At 38.4% G+C, this 27,368-nt stretch overlaps 1 protein-coding gene and 1 pseudogene across 3 annotated transcripts in view; one reads left to right on the forward strand and one right to left on the reverse strand.

Annotated features, from left to right (window-relative positions):
* The window catches only part of GXYLT1 (glucoside xylosyltransferase 1), a 50,775-nt gene that overhangs the window by 17,142 nt on the left and 6,265 nt on the right, over positions 1 to 27,368 (forward strand). For 2 of the 3 annotated variants that reach the window (XM_023752288.1, XM_023752285.1), the window contains 3 exons: positions 4,590 to 4,713; positions 5,015 to 5,187; positions 12,477 to 14,184. In XM_023752288.1, coding sequence (XP_023608056.1) covers positions 4,590 to 4,713; positions 5,015 to 5,187; positions 12,477 to 12,638 — 459 coding nt within the window. In that variant the 3' untranslated portion in view covers positions 12,639 to 14,184. Of the gene's footprint in view, positions 1 to 4,589; positions 4,714 to 5,014; positions 5,188 to 12,476; positions 14,185 to 27,368 lie in introns of those variants that run through there. The other variant, XM_023752287.1, reaches the window with a different exon arrangement.
* Positions 19,004 to 20,138, reverse strand: LOC102437164 (annotated as a pseudogene).

The raw sequence follows: 27,368 nt of genomic DNA on the forward strand, positions 1-27,368 counted from the left end.
GTGGCTAACACATAGTAAGTGTACAGAGTATGCCACCAAGTAAGCACTTAAATGTCAGCTAAAACAATGACCTCTGTAACACCCATATAGACTTACTGTTTATCCCTTTACATCTAGTTAGGACAGAAATAAACATTAAGAGATATTAAGTCATATCTGATATGAGTATATATGTATGTTTTATACATATATTTGTCAGATCTTTTTCTTATGGCTTCTGGTGGAACAGAATTTACATCATTATTTAATACTCCTTTCTATGTGTCTGATTTAAACCTCCCTCTTACTTTGGGTATAGGCAGCAGTGATGCTTGTAGCCACCCTCCCCCCACATCCTGACATTTCAGTCTTAGGACACACAGTTCATACCCATCATTCTGTAGATCTAGTAAATCTAGGTGTTTGTGTTTTTTTTAAATAAAGTTTTTCCATTTTCTGAACCTTTCTGAAATCTTGATTTCATTTTACCTTTGTCTCTCACAATTGAATGAACGAATGAGGCTGGTGTGACCTGTGTTCTTGCTTAAAAGTGAACATCTTTCTTTAGTTACCCAATTTGTTAATATATCTTGAGTTTTAAAATTTCACATACCATAAATTTTTCTAAATAAGATGTCAAACTATGAGTTTTCTTCCTTTTCTATGCATGGTAATATTATACCAGAAGATGGTGCTCTAAGATTATCTGCTAAGGAATAATGTGACTTCTCAGTAACCCTTCACTTGAAATTCACAGAATTATGAGAAAGCTAGTGTTGCAAAGAGCCTTAGAGATAATTTAGTGTAACACCATTATTCAGTTTTTTAAAATTTTCAAAATATAGCTATATAGTTCAAATCTATGATTATTTTTTACTTATTTAAATGTCATTCTTAAATACTTTAACAGTTTCTCCCATTCTTCTTTTATTTTTGTCTGTGGCATGTTCTAAACCAGCTGGAGATGTAGATATGGAAGTTGAAGTAATTTCTAAACTTTCAAACTTTAGCTTTCTTTTGTGTATTAATGATTATTTAATGAAGAAAAATATGAGGCATTGTACATTAATTTAGTAGGTACAGTTTGCTTCACACCTTCTGTCTCTATGTTCTAAACAACCCTACTCTTGCTCAGTGAGGACAATACAAATTTGCTGTTTTCAAATATTATTACATTTATGATTGCTGGATGCTTCTACAAAATTTATTGAGTCTTTAATTCCTTTTTTATAATCTGTCTTTGTTTTCCAGGTTGCTTTTCAGGCTATATCTGTAGCAAACTTTACTTTGATTTTTCCTGGCACAGGTCTTAAATTTTAGAGCTCTGAATTATTTGTAATAACTTTTCAAACTTTTTCATACAGATCTGTGAATGCTATCCCATAGTTCTTACCCGCATGAAAAGAGAACACTTACTATGAGGTAGACATAATGGTGGTTTTTACATATTTGAGAGATGTATGTGACCGGGACTGACTGACTCTCTCTCTCTCTCTCTCTCTCTCTCTCTCTCTCTCTCTCTCTCTCACACACACACACACACACACACCTTATGAGAACAGAATATCAATGAACATCTTACCAAAAGGGATAGAACTTTTCAGAGATTCGTGAAGTAACTAATTTGGAGTAACTAATTTTGGGGAATTGATGAGTTTCATTTTCTAGCATTGCTGGAATATAATATGAATAGCCACCTGTCAGTTTTATATTGTAAGGTAGACTGATAATGGTAATGAGCCTATGTATTTTCAAAAGCATACATAATTCTAAAAGGGAAAGTAATTGATCTTAATATAATACATGTGCATTTTGGTAGTAGTTTTGCTAAATTTAGTAAATTAAAACTATGAGGTTGGTAAAACTAGGTATATAGTTGTTCATGTGGAAAATAATACGATAATTGATAAATAATAATACAAGAATAAACTGTTTTACATATACCTGTAAACCTACTTTTGCCAACCACTGTGTTTTTTAAATTATAAAACTAAATCTTTTTTAAAAAAATACATCTTTTTATTGATTTTAAAGAGATAGAAACATCAGTGAGAGCGATCAATCGGTTGCTTCCTGCACCCGCCCTACTGGGGATCAAGCCTGCAACCCAGGCATGTACCCTGACCTTGGAATTGAACCGTTACCTTCTGGTTCATGGGTTGATGCTCAACACTGAGCCACGCCGGCTGGGCTAAATCATGTTTATAAAAATTTAAACAATTCATTGTATGTAGAGTCAAAAAACAAGTTCCCCCTTTGCACACCGCTTTCCCCCGTTTCATTTGCCAAAATGACAAACTTTGCAATGTACCATATTCTTCAGACTTTCTAAAAATGGAATTTGAAACTGATACACATGTATATTAACACTTATATGTAGGGTCCTATTATATATCTTCACTTTGCTTTTTTTGCTTAGTATAGATGAATTGCTTTTTCTCAGTACATGTAGTCTGTCACATTTTTAATGTGAGTGTGGTATTGTGGAGAATAAATGATAGGGTTTTATTGAACTTGAAGTTATATGGCTGAAAAATATCTCATATATTTTAATTTGTGTGGATAAAATCTTATTATAATTTTTAGTCATTTCTTTTTTCTCCTTTGTAATGGCTGTCCATATTCTTGGGCCATTTTTCTAATTCTGTTGACTTGATTTCTCATTGTTTTTTAATTGGTTGTCTTGAATATTCTAGTTATGTCATCAGCAAATTATATTAGTGTTGTTTCTTGTCAAGTATTTTCCTAGTGGGATTTTTAAGTCATAAAGGTTTTTCCCTCTATGATCTTCACTCCCCGCCCCCCCGCCCCCCCCCACCCCCCAAAGACTACACTGGGCCTTGTAGTATATCTTCCATTGATTTTTCTTTGAATAGGTGTGTGTGTGTGTGTGTGTGTGTGTGTGTGTGTGTGTGTGTGTTTAAATCTGTCTGTCTGTCTGTCTGTCTGTCTATATTTGAGTAGATTGAACCCAGTGTAGAGTCGAACATGGCCTGGTACAGTGGGCCCACCAGTCCCTGCCTATTGAAGATTTGCTGGTCTTTATCCTCGTGCAGTTTATATTTTCCTTTTCAGATCCTAAGACTATTTTGTTAACCTGCTCAGTAACTTATTTCACAATAATTTTTTTCAATAAAATATTTTCTTATTTCCTTAAGTAAAATTAGTTTCGGTCATTTTCCAAATTATTTTGGGAGGGACTTTAGATTCCTTTATTACTGTGATTACTGCATTCTGACAAACTTCACACAAAGGTAAAACAATTTGAGCAGATCATATTTAGTTTAAATGTTTTTTGGGTTTTTTTTCCCAGGAATTCTAGCTTTTCTTTCTCTTTCTTCAAGGATAGATTGTTTATACCTCCACTAAGTTTATATATATCCTAGAATAGCTTACAATGTTTTTCAAACTTTGGAGAAGGATCAAAAAAATTTTTTTTAACTTACAATCTGTCATGAGCCAATATTTTTCTAAAAATGATGTAAATAAGCCCGGCTGCTGTTGCTCAGTGGTTGAGTGTTGACCCATGAACCAGGAGGTCACGGTTGGATTCCCAATCAGGGCACATGCCTGTGTTGCAGGCTCAATCCCCAGTAGGGGGCATGCAGGAGGCAGCTGATCAGTGATTCTCATCATTGATGTTTCTGTCTCCTTCTCCCTCTTTCTGAAATCAATAAAAACATGTTTTTTTTTAAAATTATATAAATAAGTTACTAAAATATAAATTAAATAGATATAATTCTGTTAAATTCTATAAAAGTTTCTAAACCTCACTTTTAATATCTGTACTTAGTCTTATAGAGGTCATAAAAAATTCACTGATTGCATGCTGCAAACTGCACTTTGAGAAATACTGGATTAAGTCTGGAGGGTTTAAGAGAGTCACATACTAGTAGGTATAAGAAGCTTACTATTCAACTCCATCCCTTCGCATTCCAGATTCTATGGTCCAGAGCCCTCTTTCAAGTCTGTTGTTTCCTCAGGTATTTGACTTCATGTTTTAAAATAATGAGCTATGAGGCTGAAAGGCAACTGATGAAGTTCAGTATCTATTTTTGATAATACCAATTTTGAATGATCTCTGAAATGCCAGTTACAAAAGATTAGCAATCAGTCTAAGAATAATAGCGATCATGGCAACAATAGTAATAGCTAACTGCATGTGTACCATGTGTCAGGTACTGTTCCCGGTACTTTTAAATTATATAGTAACAGGTTTAATCCTCAACAACTCTATGACATAGACATAGACAGAGGTACTTTGTCTAGACATATGGCATAGGTCCTAAAGTGCTCTGTATTTTCAGATGAGGTTATAGTCGTAGGACTTAAACCATGTCCTGCTTTCCCTTTCCATCTCCTTCCCAGCTTTATTAGTATTCTCAATTCTACATGCAGCTTCAGATAGCTTCTTTTGTTATCTTTCCCGCTCCAGCTGGGCAGCCTTACTCACATTAAGGTTTACATTGGCATCACTGGGTTTTGTAACAAAAGAAGTTGCTATTTCTTCCTGATCTGTAATGATTGCTAAGGGAAGAATGGGGGACTGTTGTCATGTCACCATTTTGAGCCTGGAAGCTTGAGGACCTTTTTACTGTGTTTACCAACAGAATGATATGACAACTGAACGGATGCGATGGGGAGACATACTTATGCCATTGCTCAAGAAATACAAACTGAATATCACGTGGGGTGATCAAGATCTGTTGAATATCATATTTTTTCATAACCCAGGTAATCATTTAATTTCTTTAATCCTTTGCATTTGTAAAAAAAAAAATTACAGATATTATTTAGTCAAAATGAAATGCATTTATTTGATTTTGGCTTTATATTAGTAATTACTATTTATGTTAAAGACAGTAAAGCTTTTCTTGAATATTGATTTAGTAGGAGGAGATCCAAATGCCAAACATATTTTTTACTATTTTAAATTTTATTCTGTAAGGACTAGTTTTAAACTAAAATTTTTGCAAAATGTTAATTCTGTGGGATTAGGATTATTTGCTTAATTGTTTTGTCTTTCTGCACGTAGAAAGCCTTTTTGTTTTTCCCTGTCAATGGAATTATCGGCCAGATCATTGTATATATGGAAGCAATTGCCAAGAAGCAGAGGAAGAAGGAATCTTCATTCTTCATGGGAACAGAGGTGTTTACCATGATGATAAGCAGCCAGCATTTAGAGCTATTTATGAAGCACTGAGAAATGTAAGCATTTAAAAAAAATTTTATGTGGAAATACCTGCAAGCTTATGGAGAACCTGCAAGAATAGTACAAAAAATTTCCATACCCTTTACTGAAGGATATGGATATGTTGTTAATATTTTACCCCATTTGCTTTATCATTGGTTCTCTTTATACATTGTTTGTTTTCTGAATCATTTGAATACATCATGTGCTTTTGTCCCTAAAAACTTACGTGTGTTTTCACTTAGAACAGTGGTTCTCAACCTTGGCTGCACATTAGAATCACCTGGGAATCTTTTTAAAATCCTTATTTCTGGGCCTCATCCTCCGGAAATTCTGTTTCTTTGTCACTAATGTTGTGGCCCCACCCCATAACAAAGAAACAGAATTTCCGGAGGATGAGGCCCAGAAATCAGGATTTTAAAAAGATTCCCAGGTGATTCTAATGTGCAGCCAAGGTTGAGAACCACTGACTTAGAACAAGGATATTTTCTTATTACCGACCGACAGGACAGATGTCAAACTCAGGAAATAAAATAATTGATAAAATACTTTAATCTACCATCCATGAGCTTTACTCTTCTTTGATCTAGAACAGGTTCTCAGTCTTTTTTTGTCTATTATGGCATTGTCATTTTGGGAGGAATAGAGCCCCTTAATTCCTTATATTATTAGAATGTTCTTCATATTGGCTTGCCTGATGTTTCTTTATGATTAGGTTCAGGGTATGCCCTCCTGGTCAGAATACTATATAAGTGAAGTTGTGTTCTTCTCAGGGTGTCACATTCAGTCCCCTTTGTCTGCCTGCCTCTCATTGGTGACGTTGATTTTAACCACTCAGTCAAAATGTTGTTCAGTTTATGCACTGTATAGTTATTTTTCCTCTTGCAAGCACTTTTGGGGAGACTCTTTAACATCCTGCTCATCAAAATGTCCATAGTAAATTTAGTAGCCATTATTGGTTCTTGCTCAAGCCAGTCTTTACTATGGTAGTTACAAATTGGTCATTGTCCAACTCTGGCACTCCTTCTACATACAGCTTTTTGCCTGTTTATTGATCTTTACTCACACTTAGTATGAAATTAGTATGTATTTTTCCCAATGATTTATAATGCGTTTTTCCCTTTTATTTATGTTGTTCCAAATTTGACTCTTGGGAGTCCCTTTGGCTACCTCTTGTGCCCTTTTGACATATTCCCATCATTATTTTTAGTATCTCATTGTTTGTCCCAACAAATTATTCCAGGCTCATCTTGATAATACCTTCCCTACTATAGCCCTGAAGTTAACTATCTGACAAAGGAGCTCTGGTTCCTTTTGGTGGGCTCTGGGTGCTAGGTATCCTTATTGCTGCCAGGGTGTCTTCTTAGCCCTTTCAGTAACAGAGCTAGAAAATGTAAACCCACACACACTCACTTATGATCATACGCCCACACCAATGCCTCCAGTTCCATGCCCCCAAGCTCCCTCCTTGCTTTTTCGTACTCTATGTTTCTGTGTTTTATCTTCTTCTACATTTAGAATCCTGGCTCCTAACATAAAACATTTGTTAATTTAACTTAATCCTACAATACATGTAAAATAATTTGAAGAATGTTGTGTCTCTGCTTCCCTCTTCACAAGAAACAACCTGTTCAGGATTGTTTCCAGTCCTTTATCTTCCCTGCCCCTGCCCCTGCCCCGGATGAGGGTGTGTGCTCAATTACTGTGTTCAGAAGTTACTTGGATTAGTTACTTTGTCCTCTCTTTCAAGTGAGTTTATTTTATTCATTTCAAATACAATTGAGTTCATTGTTTCAGTTTGCTTTTAGAGTTAAGTTTTCCTCCTCATCCTTGTTGATTTAACTTTAATTCGATATGTGGAATATTAACATATTTCAAAAAGTACTTTCCCCATCTCTTTCCCCCCACTCCGTCAGTTGCCAGTTTCATTATCTTCTGGTTTGTCCTTCCTGTACACATGAGCAGATGTGTGTATGTGTTATAATTCCCTTTACTAAACAAAAGATAGCATACCTTTTTTTGTTTATATATTTTTTGCTCTTTGCTTTTTTCATTAAAATATTCTGGAAATACATGTATTTATATATATCTTTCTCATTCTTTTTTTATAGCTGTATAATATTCCATTTTGTATATGTACCAGAGTTTATTCAACTCACCTCTTGTGTTTGAATGTCTTGTTTTCCAACATTTTGAATGATAAATAATGCAGCCATGCATAACCGTGCCATATGTGTTTGTGCTGTCGGGGGATGTACCTTCAGGGTATATTCCTGGAAGTGGGATTATTGGATTGAAGATACTGCCTATTTCCCCTGCACGGGGATTGTTTGCATTCCTGCCCACAATTTATAGGAGGCCTGTTCCCCACAGCCTCCTCAATGGAGTGTGTTATCAAGCTTTTAAAATTTTGCCTTTCAGCCCTAGCCAGTTTGGCTCAGTGCAGAGCGTCGGCCTGTGGACCAAAGGGTCCCGGGTTTGATTCCAGTCAAGGGCACGTACCCTGGTTGCAGGCTCCTCGCCAGCCCGTGTAGGAGGCAACCAATCGATGTGTTTCTCTCACATTGATGTTTCTCTCTGTCTTTCCCTCTCTCTTCCACTCTCTCTAAAATCAGTGGGAAAATGTCCTCGGGTGAGAATTAACTAAAAAGACAAAAATAAAATTTTGCCTTTCATGTGAGTGAGAAATGGAATCTTAGTTTCGTTTTAATTTATATTTCTCTTATGAGTAAGGTAAACATCTTTTTATATATTAAAGAGCCATTTTATCTTTTTTTGGTGAATTTTCTTTCAGATAATTTACCTATTTTATAGTGTTTTTAAAGTAATTTTATTGATACACATTTTATATACCACAAAGTTCACCCATTTAAAGTATATAATTAATTCAATGATTTTTCGCATTTATTTACCATCTCCCTGACAATCGTAAGTTCTTTGTATATTAGGGATATTAGTACTTAATCTGTGATTTCTGTTATAAATATTTTCTCCCCATTTACTTCATTTATGACAATTTTTGCTATTCAGTCTGTTTTTAATTTTGTTTAATCATGTTTATCAACCTTTTTTAAAAAAGTCATAATTAGAAAACCTTTTCCTAACTACACTTAGGTTATAGAAATATTCACCTATGTATTGTTTTATTTATTAAATTCAGTTCTTTGCTTAGTTTGGAATTTAGTCTTTTGTATTAGTTGAGGAATGGATCACATTTGATCTTTTTCCAAATGGCAGTCTTGTTGTCCCAACACCATTTATATAAAAGTCTATCTTTTTTGTTTGTTTGTCAGTCTTCACTGAAGGATATTTTTTCCATTGATTTTAAAGAGAGTGGAAGGAGGGGAGTGGGGAGAGAGGAGAGAGAGAAACATCAATGTGAGACAGCCACATCAATTGGTTGCCCCCCACATGTGCCCCAACCATGGTGGGGAATCTGCAACCCAGGTACATGCTCTTGACCAGGAATTGAACCAGAGACCCTTCAGCGAGAGCCAATGGTCTAACCACTGAGTCACACTGACCAGGGCTAAAGGTCTATCTTTACTGCAAAGATTTGAGATACTGATTTTATCATGTACTAAAGTTGCATGTTAATTTCTGTTTTGTTTCATTTATCTGTTCATCTGTGCACCAGTGCCACACTATTTTACTTAAAAGACTTTGTGCTGTGTGTTATTATCTGGTCGGGTCACTTCTTCTTCATAGCCTGTCCTTCTCAGTGTGTTCCTAGATCTTGTATATTTATTTTCCCACAAATACCAACACTTTTAACTACATAAAAATCTTGTCATTTTTATTGGGAGTGTATCAGCTTCATATATTGGGGGCTGCTGAGATTTTGATGGTGTTGAGACATCTTAAGAACAAGGGCTGTCTTTCTATTTGTGTCTCAGGATTTTTTAGTAGTTTTCTGCATATAGATCTTAAATATATCTTGAGTTTATGCGTAAGTATTTTATCTTCTTTGTTGCCTTTGTAAATGGGGTTTTCTTGTTTAAGCATTTGTTTTTATTGAGTTTTGAGTGAAAATTATACTCCCCCTCTCCTATTCCTGCCCCAGATAGTCTTTTCTCCCTCGTTTTTCTTGTTCTTACAGTCCCCTTTTGTGTAATTAAGGTGGTTTTACAAGGGAAGGTGATTATACTTCACATGCCTCTAGGGTGGTGCATGGAACCAGGTCTGACTATGTTGGGGACCAAGTCTTGGGGCAAATCCAAATGACGGTTGAATTTATGATTTTGTTTAATGAGCTGTATCACTCACTATGCATGCAGCTAGTTCACTGATACTTGGGGAGAAGTAAATGTGACCACTCATCTCATGTAGTTCTGCTGTCAGGCTAGACTGTGCCTAATCTTATGTGGATGTGAAGATAAGACATAAATGAATCATGGGAATACTAGTTTGGCTTAGGTGTGGGCACTGGATTCTAATTCTTATTAATTGCTGGTGACTGAGAACCTCTGGTCTAGTACAGCCTATCAATAGGAATGAGAAAAAAATACTTTAATCCACTGAGCTACACTCATTGGAGAATTATAAAATTTAGTGTTGATCATTTAATGCAGTATTCAGAAGTCAATATCGTATTTTAATGATGTTTTTACATGGATTGTCAAAAGGTGATAAAAATGAAAAAAAGGACTTTTGGGGGATCTGAGACTTTGCAGGATAGAAAAGAAATGCATACTTATAAAAATGTGATTTCTTTGTTTCCTTTGAGCATTAAAAATGCATTATTAAAGAATTAAATCTTTCTAATTTATTTGATCTTTTATCTTTTATAAATACGTACCTTTAAAATGTTGAGTTGGTTTTTAAACTGATTAACTACACTTGATTTTTAAAAAATCTTTTAAGATTATTTCAAATACTGAATTAATGATTTTATGTTTTTCAACTTAATGAAGTTAATCAACCCTTTATGGTGCTTTTGGTTAGTGTTTTATCTTCCCTTATCTATAATTCAGTGAGAAGTGTAATTTTTAAAAGAATTGCATTCAGACAAAGGTATTTATGCAAGTTTTAGACAGACGCTTAGTCATAGCCATCGAATACAGTGAACAATATGAATTACAAAGAATGTGTATCATTTTTAAATTGTAAATGCATGGCTATATCTGCCAGCAAATCAATTTTTACAGTCCATACATATTTCTTAAATATTAGTTGTTGAGTGAATAAAAATATTAAGATTAAAAATTGCAAATTCAAAATGGGAACAAAGTATTTTATTGCTCTGTAAGGTATTTTCTGCTTAATGTATATCATCCTGAATTATTATATTTCTTGGTATTTCTGTGTTAACTTTGATTTACTTCACACACCCTGCTTATATTTGCATAACTATCTCTGCAAGAGAGTTGAGTACTTACTCCTACACTACCTTCTTCGCCATAGCCATGATTGTACCCAGCATTTGCTGGATTGAACTGCCATTCTGCCATATTTTAAAAACATGTCTTGTTCTTTGAAAATGCCTTGAGTTATTTAATTGTGGTCATCATAGCCTTGCTATTTGCTGCCTTTCAATCTGCAGTCTTATATACAGAGCATGACCTTCCTGAAAGTCTGTGTACTGAGTGGTGTACCAGTGACGAGGGAGGGAGTGATTAACTGTCAGGAGAGGTTTCTCAGAGGAGCTGACACTTGAACTGAGCTGTAAAGATGAGGACCAGGCAGAGAAGGGAAGTGAAGATGAGCCAGGCACAGCCTGCGGTGTGGAAAGAGGCCTGCAGTCAGGTTAGGCACATGTGGGAACAGCTAGATGCCAGTTGTGTACTGCACAACTCTCCGGGCACTTCGCATTACGTGATGGAAGAATGCAGTGACTTCAGGCTGTGTTCACATCGGAGGGATTTGGGGCTTTTGTTCGTTTCTCTCCGAGCTTGTGGTTGTCATCTCACAGTCCTTAGAATCCCGGGTAGTCTCTGTCCCTGAGCACGTGAGAACTCCTGCCTTGGCTTGCCCTGCCTCCATTGTCCTTGCTGAGGAAAGCTCCCCCTGCTGCCCTAGTGATTACCATTACTTCCTCCTCCTCCAGATTGTGAGACCATAGTTCTGTTTATTTCACTGAAAATATTTGTTGAGGAAATGCTTTTGTGAGACTTTGTTTATTTTAACCCTTTGCACTCCGAACCATTCTGGACATTGGCTACCAGCTACTCGACGCTACTTTGCGGCGGAAACGTGCATTTACAGACCCTCGTATTATTTAGTGGCAAGTAACGTATTATAATGATATTGGACTTATATGAATTGGGTGACATCGAGGAATGTATATTTGCAAAAAAAACAATATTTTATTGTTTATAATTTTGTACAGTATGATAAGTTTTGTAACACTCCCCAATATGCATTGCAGGCTGATTAGTGCATGTTTGACAGTAATAAGTGGTTTGACGCCTGCCACCAGGTGTTTTCCTGTTAGAACACACAATGCAGTCCCGTCTTCTTTGTCCCACATCGGGAATATGTAGTTTATTGTTTAATCTGACACAAAACCCGCTGACATTTCTTGTATATATCTTAGTAATTTTACGATATTTTGATTTAATTTCTTGTGCCATTTCAAGATAAAACTTCAGGGAAACATGCATGTCTCAAAAAGTTGCGTTGAAATAACTCAATTCCCCGTAATCACTAATAAACTGCAATGTCCCCTGAGAGGGGACATCCGAGTGATATGCTAGAATTCCGATGTCCCCTGAGAGGGGACAGCGGAGTGCAAAGGGTTAAAATACGTTTTTATTGATTTTAGAGAGAGAGGGAGAGGGGGAGAGAGAGAAGCATTTATGTGAGAGAGAAACATCTATTGGTTGTCTCCCATACACACCCTGACTGCAGACTGAGCTGGCAACCTGGGCATGTGCCCCAACCAGGAATGGAACCAGCGACCTTTCAGTGCATGGGACAGTGCTCAACCAACTGAGCAACACTGGCCAGGGCGCTTTTTATGAGACTTTATTTTTTTTTATTTATTTTTTTAAAATATATATATTTTATTGATTTTTTACAGAGGGGAAGGGAGAGGGATAGAGAGCCAGAAACATCGATGAGGGAGAAACATCGATCAGCTGCCTCCTGCACACTCCCCACTGGGGATGTGCCCGCAACCAAGGTACATGCCCTTGACCGGAATCGAACCCGGGACCCTTGAGTCCGCAGGCCGACGCTCTATCCACTGAGCCAAACCGGTCAGGGCATGAGACTTTAAATGGAGGTTGTCAATATTAAATTGATTGAAGAAGTTATTTAGAATTAATTACATATTTATATTTGTCTTTTTATTTTCTTCCTCTAGTGTTCTTTTGAAGATGACCACATCCGTTCCTTATTAAAACCTTTAGAACTGGAATTGCAAAAGACAGTGCATACATACTGCGGGAAAATTTACAAAATATTTATCAAACGGCTAACCAAAAGCATCCAGGACCGCTATGATAGACCACCCAAGGAAAGGTGATTCTTGGAGACTACTGAGTCAAATGAATGAAACCAACAAAATGTTAGAGGAAACGTGAAGGAATAGTCTTGGATGAAGTGTTCAGGAAAGAATTATTCACCTTCAGAATAATTTCTTTTTCCTGAGGAAGTTAAATGAGCAATATATTCATTTAATGAAGAATAAGTTAAAGTCTTGACTCCAATAAGAAGACATTTTTCATCTCTGACGTTTTGTAATGTTACTTGCTGTCATTCCAGTATTGATGAAAATAGTGAATTGTTTGTGGCCTATAGACTGGTTGACTGTTAAGCTCAAGTGAGTAGGAACAGTAGAAGGGGCGGTGTATGAATGGAGAAGATGTACCTCATACACAGTAGGTTGCAAACTGAGTATAGCAATAATTTTGTCAGCACTAACCTCACTTTAAATACGTGAGAAAACGTTTACAGGAGCAGAAAAGATTCTGTTTCTAAAGAAATGTGATGTAACCATTGACAATCCATGTGTGCCTTCATAGATTTCATCTCTGTTTTAAAATCTTTCTGTGACAATCATGTTTAAAATTATTTTTAGATTACAAGTAAACTGCACGTTTAAAATGGCGCTGTATAAGAAAGAGGGAAAACAGTGAAAATTGTGTTTTAGTCTGTGTGTATGCTTGTGAAATATAGTATTTTCATGTGTATATTTTTAACTGTCTTGCCAAACTCAGATCTAAGATCGTTAAATATTTTGAAAAAAATTTTTTTATCATTTTAAATGAAGAATTTCAGCTTTACTGGGCATTCTGGAAGCAGAAAAAGAAATGAAAATAAAATGAAAACCTAAATAGTATACCTATGTGATGGACCAAAATGCATTAAGCTCTGTACTGTGAACAGTAATTTTAGTTACAACAGAGCAGGAGAAAGTGGTCATTTAACTTTTTTTCTTCTACCTCAAAATATATTTGCAAGATATATTTGAAGAAGCAAATATATAGAGCCTTAATTTAAACAACTGTCATGGATGATTGGGATTAAGAAAACGGTTACCTCTGACTACAGGAAAGTAGTTTGGGTCAATGTGAATAGCTTCCCTTTTTGAACATCACTCAAGACAAACTTAAGACAGTTATTTTTTTTTTAATGTTGAAAATAGACTTCTCAGTGTTGTTGACCTCTATCTAAGTTTGGAGGGTACATAGAAGGTTGTTGTTAACGGTCCCCAAATAAGACCATTGCCTGCCTGGCTGCATTAGACGCTTGGGGAGAGCTTGTTGAGAATGGATGCTGGGGCTTACCCTTTCTGGCCCACTGTGTCTAGGATTGGGGTCTGCAAACATTTTTTTTTTTAATGAAGAGATTTAAAAATTACACAGAAGTAGAGAGAATACAGTGGTGCTGTTTGTCCAGATCAAGCACTTAACAATATCTTGCCATATTTGCATCATCTATCCTTTTTCTTTTTTTCTAAAGTATCTTAAAGAAAATCCCAGACAGCATGTTATTTCACCACCGTGAGCAGTTCAGTAACTACAATGATATAATACTTCCTCTATATTAAATGCATCTTAAGTCCTTAAGCAGATTCCTGATTGTCTCCAATGTTAGAATCAGGGCGCAAAAATAAGTCACGTTATGATTCTATTTTTAATAAACATCTCAGGTGATTTTGATGTCAGCTAGTTTGGGAACCACTGGAAATTATTTTGCCAACTTGAAGGTTGAAATTAGGATATCATAATTCTTAGCATAGTTGGTGGATTATAATTGTGATTCTGAAATATTAGAGGAAGTACTTGGGTTATTGACAGCATATGAATTTATAGTCTAAGCAAGTTCCTTAGGTTTAATTTCCTCAGTGAACAGAGAATCTCAACCCCATGGGCTCTGATATGATTGGGACCATGTAGAGTGTGGTCATAGTTGAATCCAGCTGCGCTGTATACTCTGGTCTCAAACATGTGGCTTATTTACATTGCCACACATTCTACATTGTCCATCAGTTGGAAGATTCCTCACCTGGTTTATTCAGATCTGGCCTAATTGGGCCTTTTACCATAAATTGGTTTATGGTGAAAACTTTCCACTTACGGACTATTTTACCTAAAACTTGGAATATCACAGAAAGTCCATAAAAATATTAAAAATATTTTTCTGAGTTTATCTTTAGGTAAGGTAACTTTTTCCTTGAGAATTCTCAAGAAATGCAGCTCTTAGCATTAATGAGGTTAAATTATAGGATAACTTAGAGAATATTACATTTCTTTTTATAAAATAGTATACCTATGCAGTTTATATAAATTACATTGTATATTTTTTGAGTCCATATGTTAGAACAATTCTGACCTCAGAACTATCTCTGGGCTACAGTATTACCAAAGTGGATTGACTAAAATATAGTCGCACTTCATTTGTATGAAGTAGTTAGCTTAAAAGAATATGGAAAACTTTTAGAAATATATATTGTGATACATTTTAAGAAAATACAGCCCTGGCTGGTTTGGCTCAGTGGATAGAGCGTCGGCCTGCAGACTGAAAGGTCCCAGGTTCGATTCCAGTCAAGGGCATATGCCCGGTTTGCGGGCTCAATCCCCAGTAGGGGGTGTGCGGGAGTGATTCTCTCTCATGGATGTTTCTATCCCTCTCCCTTCCTATCTGAAATCAATAAAAATATATTTTAAAAAAGAAAAAAATACATAGGACCCCCCACCCCCCCTATGAAGAATAGTTCAGAATGTATTAGGTAACCCAGCTACCTTTGGATGCTTTAGAGCCTGAAGTAATATTACTGCTTACTGCTGCTCTCTCATCTTACCTCCAGTCAGATGTTAGTGGTGTAATGGGAAGAAAATCAGACTGTGAACTAGGTCTGTATTCTCTTCCTGGTTAAGGGACTCCAGGTTAATTGTTTAACCTTCTCAGTGCCTTGGGTTTGCAAGTAATGAATATGCCCTTCCAACCTCATGAGACCCAGCAGTCATGAGTTAGGAAGTTTTGAGACTCAAGAGAGAGTGGATTTGCAAACGTTCTGCATGGCCTCTGTCATGCACGTCCATCAGCGTTGCTGTGGAAGGTCTGCTTTGCCCTGTCGTCCCTTCGGCTGAATGTTTTCTGACATGCATGGCATCTCCAGTATTAATTTGCTTATATGAGGTAAGGAAGAGTTTTTAAGGAAGAGAAAGCAGAGAAAAGAATGATATAAGTGAATGATCAAAAAAAGAAGGAAAAGAGAGGAAGTGAGAAAAGGGAGGAAAGATGGGAATGAGAGTGAGAATGGCAAAAGGCAAAGTAAGAAAAGATGGAATGAGAGTGGGAGAATCGAGGTGGAGTGATGGAGAGAAATGGTGTGGAAACAGTCACTGGCGGAGTTGTAGCCCCCCACCCTGTGCCTCTGCCCGCCGCCTTCCTCCAGTGCAGTGCTGGGCCCTCGGGGTCGGGGTGCTGGCTTCATGGAGGAGGCAGCATGGCTCCCTTGTTTGATTCGTTGATGCTAGAGTTGTTTCCCAGTCACTACTCACTTATTTAGAGCTAATGATTGAACATTATTTTCATTATTATTATTTTCTGGATCCCAGTTTATGAGGTAGGGCCTGTGGAAACACAATGACAAGCATCTTCCCTTAGCATTGTCCTTTTAGTCATCCTGAATGTTGGCTTACGCAAGACCACCACACAGAGTCACCGGAGAGGTTAGGGTGGAGGGATGGTTTCATAAGGTGTGAAGGGGCCCAGGAACTTTCTGCATCATTTTTCCAAGATGATGCTGATAGGAAGCCAGGTTTGGGAATCACCGCCCTCCCTTGAGTGGCAGCTTAGTCAACATCTGTTGACTCCTCAATAGCATATTTTCAGTTGAACTGGTATGAATGGATTCAAGAGAACGGGAGATAGCAGAAATACATGAAAGGGAAAGACCTTAAGAGAGTACTCACTGTCTTTTTCCGCAGTCTATATTGTAGGTAATACGGTGTTGCTGATCGTCCTTAGTCGTAGTCAGAACCTCTTTGAGGTGTTTAGAATGACCATTGATCTGTTTTTTTAAAAATAGCTTTTTTGGTTCCTTAGAGTAAATTAAGAAAAGTAGGGGAGCAATATGTTAAGTGTGGGGTCAGTTATCCATTTATTAAATGTAATTTCAAGTGTCTTAAAACAACCGCCTTTTAATATTTAATAAAAGTAGATTAAAGAATGATTTGTATGTAACAGTTATCTTCTTATACATTGCCAAAGCAACCTTTTTTTGCCTATTAAATTCTGGCCGAACTGTTCTGATGTTTATTGTTTCTTAATTCATTGAACATGAAACTAGATTTTTTAAAACTAAGTTATAATGTTACATAAACTTAAGACAACTCTAAAAGGTGGTACAAGAATGTTCTTTTGTAAAACTGAAAAAGAATATGATGTTAAATCAACTATCTAGCAATAGAATCATGAGGAGAACATGAAATAGCATATTGGACTAGGCAATTTGAAGTTGATTATAAATCAATGTCACACTCATTTTTAAATGGAAAATATGTATCGTCACCTCATCTATCAACAATTCCAAGTGTCGGGATTTATTTCTTTAGAATTATCTGTAGTCTCAGTTTTAAAACAGAGAGCCATTGAAAATATATGAAGAAAAATGAAAAATTCTCTCACTATTAATACTGTGAGTGTTATTTGGAGGATCTGTGGTCAGGCATTTTGATATCAAACTTAACTGCTGTGGAGCCATTGATTATGTTTAGTATATGTACAGTCTGAATATGTGAGCATATCCACGCACACACCATAGCAACTGCGTGTAAAAATTGAACACAATGCAACCGCGTATGTTGCGTAAAAAGTAAATTGACTTTGACTATGATGGAAAATAGCTATTTTCAACTTTTGTATAAAATCTCTTCAGGGAATATTGGAATGTTGTGCTAAAATAATTCAGGGCTTGTAGTATAGCTGTAGAATACATCATTTATTCAAAACTTAGCAGAACACACGTGCTTCGTATTCGTTATTTGAGAGCTGGACCAATGGTTTTTGATGGGTGCTATAACAGAAGATCTATGAAGGAGATGGTTTGCACCTGTTCCCAAAATCAAACACTGGGAAAGGTTGCAGATGTTTCCATTTTTTACAAGCATTTTGCATAAATGTTTTAATTTGAGTAGAATGTTTGTAAAGCTGCAGAAGGCCTCTGGTGTACTGTGATATGCAGAGATTACCACCCTTAAACTGCTTTTTACCTTAAAATACTGTGGTTTTAGAATAATTTGGATGTCTTCCTCCAAGTATTTTATGTATCTTGACATTTATTAAAGGGGAATATAAGATTATAGATGCCACTATTACCTGAGAATAATGGAAAGTTGCTTCGGTTTGTCTTGGTTGAGTTCAACTCATCTTTTTGTTGAGAAACTGTGTTGCTGTTACTAAAAAAACCCCATCTCAATAAATGTTTAATTTCTCCAAATGATGTGCCTGAGTTATTCTAGAAATCATAAACAGCTTTGGAATGTTTAGGGTTAGGATGCTTGATAACTAGGAGTCCAGTAGCCGTATCCTAAGGGATAGATTTTCCTCAAGTGCTTCGTACTGTAGAATAACTTATAAAGGCCATGAGTTCCTTATGGTTAACCTCAAAATGAAATGATAAAAAGAGAGTTGGGCCTAAGAAACAAGTTGAAGATCAGAAGGATGCCATTAAAAAGCTGATAAATTAGGACCAGAAAAGATAATTGAAAATTAAATTGTTGACATAGAAAGGTTTGTCACAGTAAGTTAGGTGCCACTCACCAGAGGCAGAATAATCCCAACATATTCTAAATGCTTAACCATGAGGCTGGATGAAGAATTTCCATCAGGCCTAGCTTCCCTTGAAAGAATTAGCTTTCAGAACTCTCTCAGGTTAATCCTGCAATTCCTCAGCAAAGTGTATAAGTGTATAAGGAAAAGGGAAAATAAAGGAATGGGGGAAAGGCATAGAAGAATAAAAACACACCAAAAGAAAATGTACTATTGGAAAAAGTAAAATCAAGATCCGAAGTTTAAAATGGGACAAAGTAATATTTTTATTTTGTTATTATTTTTATTTTTTGTCTTCATATCCTTGTCAATAGGGGAAACTGTCACCTTCCACCTTTTATTGTTTTGAATTTAATGGGGGGAGGGTGAATGGTGTCTTCTTGTCTTTTTTCTAAAGGGTAGGAATTTGCCACATGTTTACTGGTCCTTTGCTTTCCTTGTTTTTTTGAAGCAGTCTGTCTTTCAGAAGGCATCCTTCACATTGGCATGGTCTGATCACGTGTTCTTAGTGAGCAAAAGCATGAAAGCTTTTCCACATTTCAAGTTAAGCAGGAATTCCCCAAATGATTAGAATTAGAAAGTCTTATCTTCTGGGCAACATGCTATATTTTAATGCCTTGGTAATGAAACAGAAAACTGGACCATATTCTTCAGGTTGTGGAGGGTTTCTGATCATTCCACGGAACCTATCTGAGGTATGGTCGTAAGGAGCAAACTTTTGGCTTTATTGGCATTTTCTTTCAGGGTCTTTAAAACCTGGCCCACTGAAACCACTTTTTTGTGTGCTCCTTCCAGCAATCCTAATCTGTTGCCATGGCCATAAACACTTGCATAGCAAAGTCCAGCCATTGATAATATCTCCCCCCCCCCCCCCCACACACACACCCGGTACAAAACATGAAGCTTTCTGTCCATGAACTAAAACACAGTCCTTCAATTGTGAGCACTGTCCCTTTGGAGTGGTACCAGAATCCTAGCTTCTTAACAGTCACTATGAGGACCTCTCTGGTTTGGGGGCAGACTGGCTCAGCCACTGGGATATGGCACACTCCTCTGGCACTGGAGTGACTCCCATCATAGAAAGTCTGAGGCCTCATGGTGGTCCTGTTGATGAACTTGTCAATAATGACAATATCACCCAGCTGAATCTCTTCCCTCTAGGAACCGAAAGCTGTGGTCTCTATGACAGGAGTACAACCCTCCTCCTTCAGAGCCCAGATCAGGGGTGGGCAAACTTTTTGACTCGAGGGCCACAATGGGTTCTTAAACTGGACCGGAGGGCCGGAAGAAAAGCATGGATGGAGTGTTTGTGTGAACTAATATAAATTCAAAGTAAACATCATTACATAAAAGGGTACGGTCTTTTTTTTTTTAGTTTTATTCATTTCAAACGGGCCGTAGTTTGCCCACGGCTGGCCCAGATGTTCACCTGATAGTTGACTTTTGAAGGCCCCATACCTTGCAAGGAGGACACCATCAGCATTCTCTGTCTTCCCCCAAATTAAGGCATCAGAAGGCTTGCCAAACGAAGCATCCACATATTTATTGGTTCTTCCTTCTAAGATTTCTGGATCATCCAGGCCTGTTCCACCAATGATTCCAATCTTCATAGCTGTAGGGGTGGCACCTGAGGCCATATCTGCACCAGGAGGAGGTGCTGGGTGGGCACGGGGGCAGAGAAGCAGAGCCCATAGTACCATAGTTTTCCATGCATAAGATGCTATTTTTTTCTAAAATCGTTAGACTGAAATTCCAATGGGCGTCTTATACATGGAAGTCAGCTGAGGAGGGAGCCCTGTGGGTGCGTAGCTGCCCATACCTTGTCAAACAGGCTTCCTCCAATCAGGAGCCTAATTGTTACTGACGACAGCTGATGAGTAATTGGAAGTGGAGGTGGAAAGTGCACAGATGCAACAGGGACCTGAGTGTTCTGAGCCCATAAAGAGGTCAAAAAATAAAAAGATAAATACTGGTAAGCGATTGTCTCACTCTGCAACATTCAAACTGAATGTAATCAGCTATGCAAAAGAGCATGGAAATAGAGCTGCAGAGAGGCAATTTGGACCTCCTCCCACTGAGTGTATGATCAGACAGAGAAAACAGGAAGAACAACTCCTTAAGATGCCAAAAAAGAAGGCCTTAAGAGGAAAACCAGCAAAATGTTTAAAATATTGATTTCTTAATTTTGGGTTGGAAATCTTATACACAGAAAAATACAGTAGTATTTTAAATAATTTTGTACAGTAATCTACCAAAATACACAATAATTCTTATATATCAAACATAGGAGTTTACATATAGCAAAATCTCCCAGAAAATAGGATATTGTTAAAGCCACCATCATTTTGTCAAACTTGAATAAACTTCTTTCTGAATTTGCACATCAAGACCAAAAATAAACATGTATTCAGAGGATTTGAACAATGCAATAAATAAATACCATGTTTTATATCCATATTTATAGAATTTAGTAACCTGCAAAGAAAACCTTCATAAACTTGTGTATTAGGTAAGATTACCTAGGATGAGAATTGACTACAAGTGACAGAAGTCCAAAATAATGGTGACTTAAAGATAGAAGCTCATTTCTCTATCACATCAATGTGGTTGTCAAGTCTAATTTGGAGTTTCCACTGTGCTCAGGGACTCAATCTCTCTCTCGCCTGCTCCTTTGTCATCTCCAGTAAAGGGCTTCTACCAGTGGTACAAGAATGTATTTCTGCTTCCACTTAGCATGTCTACTTTCAGATAGCAGGGAGGAAGAAATGGAAGGGAAAGAGCCTGTCTCCAGCTTTCATACCACTTTTGGGGAGTATCACAGATTACATTCCTTTGGCTTAGAACCTAGTCATGGACTCTCGAGCTGCAATGGAGGTTGGGATATCTTTACATGTTCTTCACATGGGCCCAGATAAAATTTGTCATGTCAACTGCTGCTGCTGAAGAAGAAAAGAATATATATTAAGGGAAAACAATCACTTAGACACTTTGCACATCCGAAAATGTTTTAGTCTGTATTTGCCCTATTGAATAATTTGGCTGTTTATAGACTCTGAGCAATTTGTTTTTTCAAATTTTCAAAATATTGGTTTATTGTTTTTTTAACTTTCTATATTGTTTGTATTAGGTTTCTCCGGGTGTGGGGGAGGGGGGTATATATTTATATCTATAAGGAATTGGCTTATGCAATTATGGAGGCTGAATAGTCCTATGATCAGTTGCCCACAAGCTGGAGACCCAGGAAACTGGTGCTGTAAGTCACTCCAAGTCCAAAGGCCTGAGAACCAGTGGAAATGATGGTGTAAATCCCAATCTAAAATGAAATCAGTATCTCAAAGCAATACTTGCATTCCCATGTTCTTTGCAGCATTATTCACAGTAGCTAAGATATGGAAACAGCTTAAGTGTCTGTGGATGGATGAATGGATAAAGGAGCTGAATATATATATATATATATATTCTATAATAATAAAAGCATAATATGCTAATTAGACCAGACGACCTTCTGGATGAAGCCAGGGCTGTGAGGGAAGCCTGGGTCGCAGGTGCCAGAGGGAAGCCAGTGCCGGCAGCTAGGGGAAGGAAGGCCTACTCTTGCATGAATTTTGTGCATCGGGCCTCTAGTATATATATATAATGGAATATTATTGAGTCTTGTAAAAAGAAGGAAATCTTGCCATTTATGACCACATGGAAAAGTCACCGAAATACAAATACTGCATGATCTCATTTATATGTGGGATCTAAAAATGTTTAACTTACAAAAGCATAGAATAGAATGGTGGTTACCAGAGGCTAGAGGAAATGGAGAGATGTTGGTTAGAGAGTACAAAATTCTAGTTATAAGTAGAGTAATTTCACCCTGGACGGGTAGCTTAGTTGGTTAGAGCATTGTCCCAATACACCAAGGCTGCAGATTCCATACCCAGTCAGGGCACATACAAGAACCAACCAATAAATGCATAAATAAGTGGAACAACAAGTCAGTGTTTCTCTCTCAAGTCAAAAATAAAAATTAAAAAAAGTAAATTCTGCAGGTCTAATGTACAGCTTGATGACTATAGTTAGAAATACTGTATACTTGAAATTTGCTAAGAGAGTAGATCTGAAGTGTTCTTACTACACACACGAAATGGTAACTGTGAGCTAATGGATTTGTTAGCTTGATTGTGGTAACCATTTCACAATGTATATGTGTATCAAAACATCATGTTGTATACATTAAATATATACAATTATACCTCAGTAAAGCTGGGGGCAAAAAATCCCAGTCCATGTGCAGAAGGTAAGATGAGATGTTCCAGCTCAAGCAGTAAGGTGGGGATAAAAAGGCAAATTCCTTCTTCCTCCACTTTTTTATTTTTCCAATTTTGTTTTATTGCTTAAAGTATTACAAAGAGTATTACATATGTCTCCTTTTTTTTTCCTCCTTCACTTTCCCCCGGCCTCCCCTACCCCCCAGTGTCTTGTGTCCATTGGTTATGCTTATATGCATGCATACAAGTCTTTTGGTTGATCTCTTACGCTCTCCCCAAACCCCCACCCAGCAACCTTCCCCGGCCTTCCCACTGTAGTTTGACAGTCTGTTCGATGCTGCGCTGCCTCTGTATCTATTTTTGTTCATCAGTTTATAATGGTCTTTATTATCCATAAATGAGTGAGATCATGTGATATTTTTCCTCCACCTTTTGTTCTATTCAGGACCTCCGTGGCTTGGATGATGCACATTGACATTGGGGAGGGCAGTCTACTGAGTCCAATTGAAGTGCTAATCTCATCTGGAAGCACCCTCACAGACACACCTGGCAAAAATGTTTAATCTTGGAGACCCCTTGGCCCAGTAACTGTGTACATATACCGTTAACCATCACGTTGTTGTTGAGATAGCTGATGGAACTCTGATTCTTGAGCTCTTGCGTGTGGCCTGATTTTCTTTCTTGAATCTGATCTCTTTTTTTCCTGGGGTTCTTTTTGTTTCATTCTGCTGGGGAAGCCGTGGAGTTCTGGAAATTCCTGGTGATGCACTTCAGTGTGAGCCTTTTTCCCTTCAGTGTGCTGGGTACTTAAATATTTTGACTTGGACCTTTGGTACTTCATTCCTTGAAGGAAATTGTCTTGAGTATTTTCTTTGTGCCTTTTGTCTTTCTTTTTGAAACACCCATTTTTTCAGCTATTGTATGGCCTGGTTTGGTTCCCTAATAATCTGGTCCTTTTTCTCTTATTTTTTGTCTAACTCATCTTCCACACTTCTATTCTATGTTTCAGTTGTCTTCATATTTTTAGTATCCAAAAACAGTTGTTTGCTCTCTGAATGTTCCTTTTAATAGCATCTTGTTTTGTTTCAAAGATGCACTGTTTTATCACCCCAAGAACATTAATGATTTTTGCATTATCTCAGTCACAACGTTTCTTCTTAGCCTTTGTTTTGGTCTTTCATGTCGAGTGGAAACTTTCTAATGTCTGGTGTTCCTTGACTCTCTTTATCATATTTAATATGAGGCCCTAGGAGTTGAGTGGAAGCTCTGTGGGTGGTTGAGATTTATCAGCTGATGGGCTTTACTGTAGGGTAATCTGCTGTTTTACTAGGAACTCCTGATTCAGTAAAGATAGATCCGTTTTCTTGGGCTGATTAGGCTTCTCAGAAAGGAACTCTCATTTATGTAGATAGAGCCTGATTTACCTGGTAAGTGGGGGAAGAGGACTGTTGCCTTTGACTTAACTCATCATGCCCCCATTTTTTTTGGTTATGTGCCTCTCACCATCAGTTGAGCCTGATGTACCCAAATTCAGAGTCTTAGAGCCTTTTTGTTCAAACTCTGTAGCCAGTTAACCTGCAGGCTTCTGCCATTGTGTAAGAAACAAGGACTTGAAGGTGGAGGTGGTGGTGGGGTGGTGGTAAGGTCTAACAGCTTTAGCTAAATTCGAACTTGTGGTGTATACAAGTTCTCCTACTTTGCACGTTGTACTCAGTTCCTGATGTTTCTCCAGGATTCTTTGATTCAGATAGTTTATTTCTGGGCTTTTCCCATTGCCTACTTACCTTTCAGAAAGAAAGAAAAAAAAAGCCAGAACTTCTTGTTCATTTGCTTTCAGTTTTTTGTTGCTGCTTTCATTCTCCTTTCCTGTTTTCCTTGCCCTTTGTCCTCGTGGGTTTATGTCTCCTGTTTTACGTCATTGTGGAGGAAGCAAAGGTACATGCTAGTTCAGGTCACTGTGTTTAATTCAGCAATTTGTTGTTTTTAACATAAGGAGTTTAAATTCTCTTTTCTATCTGTGCTTCTCACTTTACTTCCTGTACATTTTTAGTGACTTTTAATTACATGTAGGAGCCGATTTAGCTAAACTCTGGCACTTTTAAGCTCTATCTCAGTGATTCCCAAAGTGGGCGCTACCGCCCCCTGGTGGGCGCTGCAGCGATCCAGGGGGGCGGTGATGGCCACAGGTGCATTTGTTTTAACTTTTTTTGTATTACCTTTCTATTCTGAGTTCAATAAATAGTTTCATAATTTCAAACTTCAATGTTTCTAATTTACACCTTTCTTTACTATATTTTATGAAAAAGGTAGAAACATTAATACATATATCTTTCTGTTTAATTGCTATTAAAATAAAAAAAAATTAATTTCCAGGGGGCGCTGAGTAATATTTTTTCTGGAAAGGGGGCAGTAGGCCAAATAAGTTTGGGAACCACTGCTCTATCTGCTAGGAAGCTCCTTGCCCTACCCCACACATGAGTTTATTCAAGGAGCTAAGCCTTTCCTAATAGTGAGCTTTAAGTATGATGTTTTTGCTTTATATTTATTTATCATCTCATGAAATCTTTTGATAGTTCTAGGAGCTAGATAGTACCATCCCCACTTTACATAGGCGGAAACAGAAAGACAATATGTTATTTGTCTGAGGCAAAGTGACTTAACAAGTGGCAAAGCAGACTTAAGCGCTCCTATGCTTAACCTCAAAGCAACATGCACTATTTGCATCCTTTTGCTTTTGTTGTTGCTGTCATTCTTCCTTTTCCTATTACTATATTGTCTTTTTTGGAGAAAATAGTTAACTACTGAATGAATCACTTAATTTTCTTTCTAAAGGAAATTTCTCTAGTTTGTTGTATTAATATCATTTCAAGTTATTTGAAGTGGGCAATTTGAGGTGGGTGCTGTATTAATGTTTTACTACCCAAGGCTCCAGGAGGACAATATATATCTCACACTTTTCCTTTTGCTAGAACTACGTCCACAGTTCTTTAATGATATGCTACACCGCACAAAAAATTTGACAAAATGTTTATTTTTAAAGCATTTTCAAGTTTGCTGATAATTTACCAACTTTTTCATACAAAAATATCATCTGTAAAATTAATTTCTGACATTCACATAAATTATTTCAAACATGTGCCCACTTGTCTACAGAAAAACACAACCTCTCCTGCAAAGCAAAAAAAAGCCCTGGTGCCCTAGCTGGTTTGGCTCGGTGGATAGAGTGTCAGCCTGCGGACTGAAGGGTCTCAGGTTTGATTCCAGTCAAGGGCACATGCCTGGGTTGTGGGCTTGATCCCATTGTGGGGCATGCAGGAGGCAGCCGATCAATGATTCTCTCTCATCATTGATGTTTCTATCTCTTTCTCCCTCTCTGAAATCAATAAAAATATATTAAAAACAAAACAAAAAAAAACACAAAAAAACCCTAGAGCCAACTTCCCGTGGTCGCTCCCTGACTGGCCACACCTGGGGTGGTGCCATATCTCGAAGGGCGTTGGCAGAGTGAGAACAGTCCTCTGGCAAGTGGGGTCCCTCGGCCTGGCCTGCAGGAATCAGGCTGAAACCAGCTCTCCGACATCCGAGGGGTCCCGGAGTGCAAGAGGGCACTCCGCAAAGTTGCTGTCATACAGGGTGTGGAACACAAACACAGTGTGCAGTAAACCAGATTCGGGGCCGATAGTGCCCCAGCAACAACATAACCCATGGCCGAAGGTGGAATCGCCTGGACCCACGAGGAATCAGGCTCCCTCCTCTCTAGTTTTGGGGTGTGTCACCTGAGAACTGCCGCTGCCTAGTCACTGCAGCTCTGCAGCTCCTGTTGTTGAGTGTCTGCCCCTTGGTGGTCAGTGCACGACATAGTGACCAGTCAGACAGGTGGAGGGACACTTAGCATATTAGCCTTTTATATCTATAGACTAGGGGCCCGGTGCACGAAATTCGTGCACTGGGTGGGGGGAGAGTGTCCCTCAGCCCAGCCTGCCCCCTCTCACATACTGGGAGCCCTCAGGCGTTGACCCCCATCACCCTCCGATCGCCTGATTGGTGTCAGGCTTGGACAGGGGACCCCCATCTCGCCCCGATCACTGGCTCTGACCCCCGCCCAGGCCTGATGCCTCTGGCCCAGGAATCATGCCTGGGCAGGGGACCCCCATCTCCCTCTGATCGCTTGCTCCACCCTCCGCCCAACCATCTCCCTCTGATCCCTTGCTCCACCCCCCGGCCCAAGCCTGACGCCTCTGACCCAGGCTTCAGGCCTGGGCAAGGGGACCCTCATATCCTCCCAATCACCGGCTCTGCCCCCCACCCAGGCCTGATGCCTCCTCCAGAGGAGTTGACCCTCATCACCCTCCGATCGCCCATCACCGGATCGGCCCCTTGCCCAGGCCTGAGGCCTCAGGCAGCGGTGTCAGGCCTGGGCAGGGGACCCCCAGCTCCCACCATTCCCGGCTCCGCCCCTGCTACCCACAATCTCTGGACCGACCCTGCCAAGACCTAAGGCCTCTGGTGGAGGCATTAGTCCTGGCAGGAGACCCCCAGCTCCCCGCGATCTCCCGCTCAGCCCCTGCCTAGACCTAATGCCTCTGGCCAAGGCGTTAGGCCTGGGCAGGGGACTCCCAGCTGCTCACGATTGCTGACTCTGCCCTGCCCATGCTACGGCTTCTGGCCGAGGCTTAGGCCTGGCAGGGGACCCCAGCTACCCAGATCGCTGACTTCGC

Source organism: Myotis lucifugus, unplaced genomic scaffold, assembly GCF_000147115.1.
Source record: "Myotis lucifugus unplaced genomic scaffold, Myoluc2.0 scaffold_30, whole genome shotgun sequence".
Taxonomy (NCBI): Eukaryota; Metazoa; Chordata; class Mammalia; order Chiroptera; family Vespertilionidae; genus Myotis; species Myotis lucifugus.